Here is a 7,977-nt window from a genome sequence, read left to right on the forward strand (position 1 = left end):
CAGCAATTAATGCAGTATACTCTGCAAGTGGCTCTAGTAACTGATGTATTTTGCAAGGTTTTTCAATCACTAATACAAATTGTAATACATATGTGTATATTGCTTAATTAGTATTATTACTGTTTATCTAAAGTGGTTAATATAGTATATTTTATGTAATCATAGTAACAGGATATTTTCTATATAAACAGTTGTGCTGCTTATCATTTATCTTTCTTTTGTTTTCACAGTTTCTCTGATATTTATCTAATTGCTGTAACCATCGAATATATTACTATTAACCTTCCATTGAAACCTTTGTTTATTGTACATGGTGTCAGAAGTGGGATTCGATGGCTACGTTCAGACTGCAACCTCCAGCTCCTTTCTCCTTCAAAAGCCCAGACGAATGGCCCAGGTGGAAAAAACGCTTTGAACAGTTCAGAGCTGCATCGGGTCTTAATGAGGAGGCTGGAGAGAAGCAAGTTAGTACTCTCCTGTATGCTATGGGGGAGGATGCAGAAGACACTCTCGCGTCCATGAATCCTTCAGCAGATCAGAGGAAAGACTATGGAGAGGTGATAAAGAAGTTTGATGACTTCTTCAAAGTTAGAAAGAACGTCATCTTCGAACGCGCCCGTTTTAATAAGAGATGTCAGGGTAGTGACGAATCTGTCGAGCAGTTTATTACTAGCTTGTATAGTCTGGCAGATGGCTGTGACTATGGGGAGTTCAGAGAGACCATGATACGAGATAGAATAGTAGTGGGTATTCGAGACAAAGTATTATCAGAAAGCTTGCAAATGGATGCCAAGCTAACACTGGACGATGCGAAAAGGAGAGCTCGTCAAAGAGAGGCCGTCAGTGGACAGCAGGGCGTGATACAAGATAAGTCCTCGGACGTTAAAGTGGAACATATCAAGGGTAAGAAGAATCCTCCACCAAAGCCTGGAGCCCGATATAGGAGCAGAGCTGTGGAATCTCGAGGACAACCTAAGGATAACGGTCGAAGCTCTCCGGCGAGATGTACTCGGTGTGGACGAGGGAAGCACGCTCGACATGAATGCCCTGCCAGAGAAGCCGTGTGTCACTTGTGTAAAAAACGAGGACACTTTCAAGCACAATGCTTCCATGCCGCCCGAAATAAACAGCAGTCCTCGAGCAAGGTAGGAGCTGTCACTGGTTCGGATGAAGAAGACCTCATTTATTTAAACACTATTGTTACTGTAGACGCAATTAATGGCAGTACATGGCTCGACAAGATTACAATTAATAACACAGAAACAGTATTTAAGATAGATACTGGAGCAGAGGTCACAGTAATTACTGAAGAGGTACTAAAGAGTTTGGGCTGCAGACACAAGTTACTAAAACCTGACAGAGTTCTATGTGGTCCTGATGGTAGCAGATTGCCAGTAGTGGGACAAATTGATGTAAAGCTGTCGTATAAAGATCGAGAAACCGTGCAGACTGCTTACGTGCTGAGGAATCTCAAACTTAGCCTCCTAGGACTACCGGCTATCAGGGAGCTACGGTTCATATCGCAAGTGAATGGAGTCGATGAGCAGTCAGTCAAGGAGCAGTACCCGTCACTATTTGAAGGATTGGGCACATTCAAACGTGAGTACGAAATCAAATTGAAGCATGATGCACAACCACACACACTGTACACTGCACGCACTGTCTCACTACCATTACGTAAGAAGGTGAAGGAAGAATTAGATCGAATGGAGGGCCTTGGGGTAATTACCAAAATTGAGCAGCCTACGGAATGGTGTTCAGGCATGGTAGTGGTACCAAAGAAGTCTGGCTCAGTCCGTATATGTGTAGATTTTAGAGCTTTAAACGAAAGCGTATTAAGAGAAGTGCATCCCCTTCCCACTGTGGATGAGACACTAGCTCATTTGAATGGTGCCAGTGTATTTAGCAAGCTAGATGCCAACAGTGGGTTCTGGCAGATCCCCCTGGCAGAGAATTCTAAGCATCTCACTACATTTATCACACCCTATGGCAGATATTGCTTTAATAAGCTGCCATTTGGCATAAGCAGTGCCCCTGAGTATTTCCAACGCTGCATGACCGAGATTTTAACAGGCCAGGAGGGAGTCCTTTGTCACATTGATGATATAATAATATTTGGGAAAAATCAAAAAGAGCATGATAGCAGATTACATGCAGCACTGAAGAAAATTCAGGCTGCTGGGGTTACATTGAATGAGAAAAAGTGTGAGTTTAATAAAAGCTAGATTTTGTTTCTAGGCCACATCATCAATCATAGGGGCATCTCTGCTGATCCATCCAAAACGTCAGCTATTGTAGAGATGAAGCAGCCAACTTCTTTGAGTGAGCTGAGGAGGTTCATGGGTATGGTGAACCAACTAGGAAAATTCACCCCTCATTTGGCAGAGCTGGCACAGCCCCTGAGAGAGCTACTTAGCACTAAAAACGCTTGGGTCTGGGGACCCTCTCAGGAAGAAGCATTTCAAAACATCAAAGATGAAATGGTTAAGCCCACAATGCTATCAATCTATCATCCAGATGCTCCAACCAAGGTCAGTAGTGATGCTTCAGCATTTGGATTAGGAGCCGTATTACTACAGCAGCAGGCTGAGGAGAGGTGGAAACCAGTGGCATATGCATCAAGATTTATGAGTGAGACAGAGCAAAGGTATTCTGAAATAGAGAAGGACGCTCTTGGAATAGTTTTGGCATGTCACAAGTTCAGAGATTACATTCTAGGGAAGCATATCTGTATTGAAACAGATCACAAGCCACTGGTTCCTCTCCTTGGAAAGACGAGTCTTGCTAATCTACCTCCTCGAATCCTCCGGTTCAGACTGAGATTATGACGGTTTCAATATGATATCTCCCATGTTCCAGGCAAGCTGCTGTATACAGCTGACACTTTATCAAGAGCTCCAGTTACTCAGGTAGCTAAAGATAGGGAAGACGTGGTGATGGAATCATTCCTTCATGCTATTGTGTCATCTCTTCCTGCAAACAGCTCAAAACTGGAGGAATACAAGCAAGGTCAAGAGAAGGATAGGATATGTGCACAGATTATTCGATTTTGTCAGTCAGAATGGCCAAACAAGTGTAACATTTCGAAGGAATTACAGCCATACTGGACTGTTAGAGCAGAGCTATCGTACATTGATAATTTGTTGCTATACAGAAATCGAATTGTGATACCTAAAGGTTTGCAAGACATAACTCTTCACAAAATTCATCAAGGTCACCAAGGAATCAGTAAATGTTACGAAAGAGTTGTGACAGCAGTCTGGTGGCCAGGAGTGATCAAAGACATGGAAGCCTTTATTAAGTCTTGCCCTCAGTGCTCTCAAAGGACCCCACTGACCTGTGAGCCCCTCCTGCCAACCACATTACCTAATCATCCTTGGGAAAGAGTAGCTGCTGATCTGTGCCAACTAAAAGGGTCAGTTTATCTAGTGGTGGCTGACTATTATTCTAGGTTTATTGAAGTGAAGCAAATGGCTTCAACCACAGCTACAAAGGTCATAGAAGCTCTGAAGTCTATATTTTCTAGACATGGAATTCCAGAAGTACTCATTTCAGATAATGGTCCTCAATTTGCAAGCAGTGAAATGCAGGAGTTCGCAGCTCAGTACAGATTTACTCATATTACAAGCAGCCCACTCTACCCCCAATCAAATGGATTAGCTGAGAGGTCAGTGAGGACTGTAAAGGGGCTGCTACAAGATGCAGAGGATCCTTACTTAGCTTTGTTAGCTTACAGAGCAACTCCTTTGCCATGGTGTCATTTTAGTCCTGCAGAGCTGCTAATGGGGCGTAGAATCAGAACAGAGGTACCACAGACGCAGGAGCAATTCAAACCTAAATGGCCTTACCTGGAGAAGTTTGAAAGAGCTGAGGAAAGACACAAGCTGAAGCAAAAACAGAATTTTGATAAGAGAAGAAGAGCTCGATCTCTACCAGCATTAGAAATGGATACTCTGGTATGGGTCAATTTTCAAAACCATCAGGTACCTGGAACCGTGGCTGATTCGGCTGATACCCCCCGATCTTACCACGTAAATATACCAACAGGTCAAGTGAGACGTAATAGAAGGGACCTTAGACCTCGTCAAGACTGTGGTCGTGACGCAATCGAGAGTGAACCTGAAGATCCTCCCAGTGGTATCAGGACCCGATCACGTACAGGTACCAGTCTACGTCCTCCTGATCGCCTCACATATTATCAGTAGGACTGATCTCAAAAGGGGAGATGTAATACATATGTGTATATTGCTTAATTAGTATTATTACTGTTTATCTAAAGTGGTTAATATAGTATATTTTATGTAACCATAGTAACAGGATATTTTCTATATAAACAGTTGTGTTGCTTATCATTTATCTTTCTTTTGTTCTCACAGTTTCTCTGATATTTATCTAATTTCTGTAACCATCGAATATATTACTATTAACCTTCCATTGAAACCTTTGTTTATTGTACACAAATGTTGTCCAATTCCATCTCTTGAAGTACCTATTCATGAAGAACTTTCACAGACAGGATATGATCGATTGCTAGAAACAAAGAGCTCCACCTTTGTGGACAAAAACTATCTAGTTTTACACTAGCATATTCAAGTAATTCCTCAGTAGCTTTTGATGACTTGTTGACTTTTTTAATTAATGACTTTGTCCGGCTATTAACTCTGGAGCACAAATTAAATTTTTTCACTACAAATTTCAGTGTATGTTCAAAACAGAGAATACATTTTAACTTGACAGAACTCTGAAATGCTCTTGTGTCATCCTCTTCACATATGTCAACATTATCTGCTGTTTTTAAATCAGCTTCATCAAAAAAAATATCTCCATCTTCTAAGTTCTCACCACTGCTGAGGTTAACTCCTTTTTTAATGTCTTTAGCAGCAGTAGTGGTAGAAGCACAGCAGTCATCTCAAAATGCTTTCACTATTTTGCTGCCATGATCAGTGATAACATCTATTGCCTGAGGAGAAAAGTGCCATTCTTCTAAACAGGTAATTATTAAATTGTGTATATTTTCACTGCAATGAGGATGGGGCATTTTTAGTAGAGAAAGTAAGATATGATGGCAGCCGTTGTCTTTCGAAGAAACAAAGTGGGCCATTATTCCAAGGTAAGAAGAGGATAATCCTTTATTTTACCAAACATGTGTGCATAAATGAATCTTGCATCATGATCAAGGTAACTTGTATCACTGACTTGACCTCAGACCAATAACTTTATTCATGACAACAGTTCTTCGTGGTAATTGGGATTGAGGTTCAGCAGCCTCCATTAAGCTACAAAGTTCTTAATTTTCAACAATACAATACGCATTATTGTTTATTGGTTGAGGCAACAAACACAGTCTGCTTTTGATTAAGTTTCTTACATTCTGGGCTTAGTTTTCTAGATGGTTTTGCATTTTCAAATGCACTCATTAGTGTACCTTGCTTTGTTGGCATATTAGGCATGCCTAATGCTCCCTTAACACAAGTATTTTTCTTTCACTTTTGAGACTTTATGCGCGCCCTCAAGAAAATTTTTGTAGTATGTTTTGTGTGACATTTCAAGATGTTGCTTCATGTTAGTTGTGAATTTACCAGCTAGTGCAGAGCCACAATATGTAAAGGTTCATCTCCAACCTTAACTTTAGAAGCAGATCTTTTCTTCTCATCATACTGAAAGTAGTGCCATACAGAGCTAGCTCTAGGATGACCACCTTTCAAAATCCTCCTATCTGATGGTGAAGGAGTAGTCGCGGGAATAGTAGATGGAGTAGTAAGGCTAGCCATGTCCGCTGAGATTTTTGAAAGGACACTCACTTCTAATTTCTAAATCGAATTTATAAGTTACAAAAAAGCCAGCCGAAATGGTGTCATTGTCTTTATAAGGTAGCAGGGGAGAATATGAATGATCTAAAGAAAGTTATGCCAGTAAATAAATGTCAGCCATTTTGTTTAAACTTTACTCGTGATTAAGAACAGTAGGAGTGGTAATGACACCTCTTTGTTCTAATTATTTTTATTAGTTTCAACTGTGCAATTTTAGGTTTAATTTTAGTTGATGTAACTCACAATTGAAGTTTTAGTTTTAGTTATGGTTAATTAGTATCAGTTTTAATTATACTTATTGCTATAAGCACTGAGGAATTTTAGTTTTAGTAAAGAAAAATTGCTCACTAAAGTCGGTTTTAGTTTTATAATAGATAAGGACCTGAAAAAGGATTGGAAATTTAGCCAATTAGCACCAAAAGTCTCACCTCAGTACTTGTTTACAACACTAAAGTGGGAAAGAAAACAGCCAGGTTATCAATGGGTGTGTCGATGAAGGGTGGGGCCAATTTTAGATAACTGAAGGTCATGTTTTTTAGTTGTTCAAAAGTGTAGTAGTAATTGTAACTAAAGATGAAGACTTTGATTTACCAAGTGAAAAGTCCCATAGAGCATGTATACTGGCTGAGAAGTTACTGAAGTTTACTAACAAGAGTGAGGCACCACTTAAAGCATTTGCTGAGGGTCTTTTGCTTGATATCCAAATGTGCTGTTCTCATCATAAGCCAGTATCAAAGCACATTTTCAAAAGACCTAATGTGAGAAAAGTACTATAAACTGAGTTTTAGTGACAATTTTGTAAGTTTGTGGATGAATGTAGCATTGCAATGACTTCCTCCGATTTTCTTTCTATATGTTGCAAGAATTCTTTTTAAAAGGGTTGTAAGTAGCCAATTTTGATTGGATTTGACTCAAAATGTCACCATAGTGCATCCCTTGACCTAAAAAAGAGATGCCCTTCGTTATGGTGGTGGGTATGTAGTGTTTTTCACAGAAGAAGGTTAAAAAGTCAGCTCATCCACTCAAAGAATCATTGCTGCTTTGTTTTCTGGACTTATTTAAGAGTTTCAGAAAACAATCTTTGATATAAGGAATTAGTATCTCATTCTCATCACATTTTAGGTTGCAATCCAAGTGAGACTACTGATAATAATGATGAGGTAATTAATCGTGGTGGACTCATTCTTATAGATGATTTTATGTAAGCAGAGTTCGTGTCCATTCAACAGCAATTTAGACATCACTTTACTTTAGACTATGCTAAGTTGTGAAATAAATGTATTAAAGATCATGCCTGTCAGAAAAGTATTCAAAATGAGGAGTCATTGTTCCATTGGGAAGTCGTATCCATTAATTGGAATTTAGAGTCACAGTGCGACGATTTTCATTTACAAGTATGTTTGTGAAAAAATTTAAGCAATCAGCAAGAGCGGATACAGAGGGAAATTAGAATGGTTTCTTAAAGGAGAGTGTGTGAGAAAAGCCCCGCACAGTGGAAAATTTTTTTGCCAAATTAAATATTCATAGTGGGCATGGCCAATTAATAAAGTTAATTTACGTTATTTATGTGGTTGGCCAATTGGTGTTAGTGAATCCCCACCCTTCACTGAGTTGACAATTTGAAAACATTATATGAAAAAGCATTAAGGTCATACATATTGTTAGTTGTTTAGTTAGTTATTTAGTTAATAAACAGGAAAAAACTTCAGTCATCACTGTTCAAAATGTTTACTATTTTAATCTTTCTTCAGTGCTTCATTGCAAAATCATCAACTATATCTGTAATGTTCACTGGAACATCCTGATGAATGTGCATAAGTGCAAGACCTGTTAAATGTTCATTTCCCATTGTATTTCTCAGATATGTCGCAAGAAGACGTAATGATGAAATACACCTTTCTGCTTCACCAGTTGCAATAGGCAACACCGCCAATATGCTTAGAAGATAAAATATGTTAGGGCAAAATTCTGAGCATGTTTCTTCTAAAGTGGCTGCTAAATTATTGGGGACATTAATTTTTTTTAAATTTATTTAGCTCGTTTGATGTTAACATCATTTGTTTGCCTGTTGATTTAAGATGTTGTTGTTTTATTACTACTAATTTAGCTTTCCAATTCTCTTCCCATTTTTCATACCCGAACTCAAGCTCAGCATGCAATGTGTGCT

The 7,977-nt window shown here is 39.1% G+C and overlaps 2 protein-coding genes across 2 annotated transcripts; both read left to right on the forward strand.

Moving 5' to 3' along the window:
* Positions 1 to 245: 245 nt before the first annotated feature.
* LOC105316819 (uncharacterized protein K02A2.6-like) lies at positions 246 to 4,455 on the forward strand. The gene has a single exon (XM_011412031.2). The coding sequence runs from the start codon at positions 333 to 335 to the stop codon at positions 2,223 to 2,225; it is 1,893 nt and encodes a 630-aa protein (XP_011410333.1). The 5' UTR covers positions 246 to 332; the 3' UTR covers positions 2,226 to 4,455.
* On the forward strand, positions 2,937 to 4,205 carry LOC105316820 (uncharacterized protein K02A2.6-like). Its single transcript, XM_011412032.1, has one exon. The coding sequence runs from the start codon at positions 2,937 to 2,939 to the stop codon at positions 4,203 to 4,205; it is 1,269 nt and encodes a 422-aa protein (XP_011410334.1).
* Positions 4,456 to 7,977: the final 3,522 nt, after the last annotated feature.

Source organism: Amphimedon queenslandica, unplaced genomic scaffold (assembly GCF_000090795.2).
Source record: "Amphimedon queenslandica unplaced genomic scaffold, v1.1 AMPQUscaffold_13494, whole genome shotgun sequence".
In the NCBI taxonomy this organism is placed as follows: domain Eukaryota; kingdom Metazoa; phylum Porifera; class Demospongiae; order Haplosclerida; family Niphatidae; genus Amphimedon; species Amphimedon queenslandica.

Excerpts from the sequence above, each read along its gene's own strand:
- LOC105316819 (XM_011412031.2), top strand. The coding sequence starts at position 333 with ATGGCTACGTTCAGACTGCAACCTCCAGCTCCTTTCTCCTTCAAAAGC.
- LOC105316820 (XM_011412032.1), top strand. The coding sequence starts at position 2,937 with ATGGAATCATTCCTTCATGCTATTGTGTCATCTCTTCCTGCAAACAGC.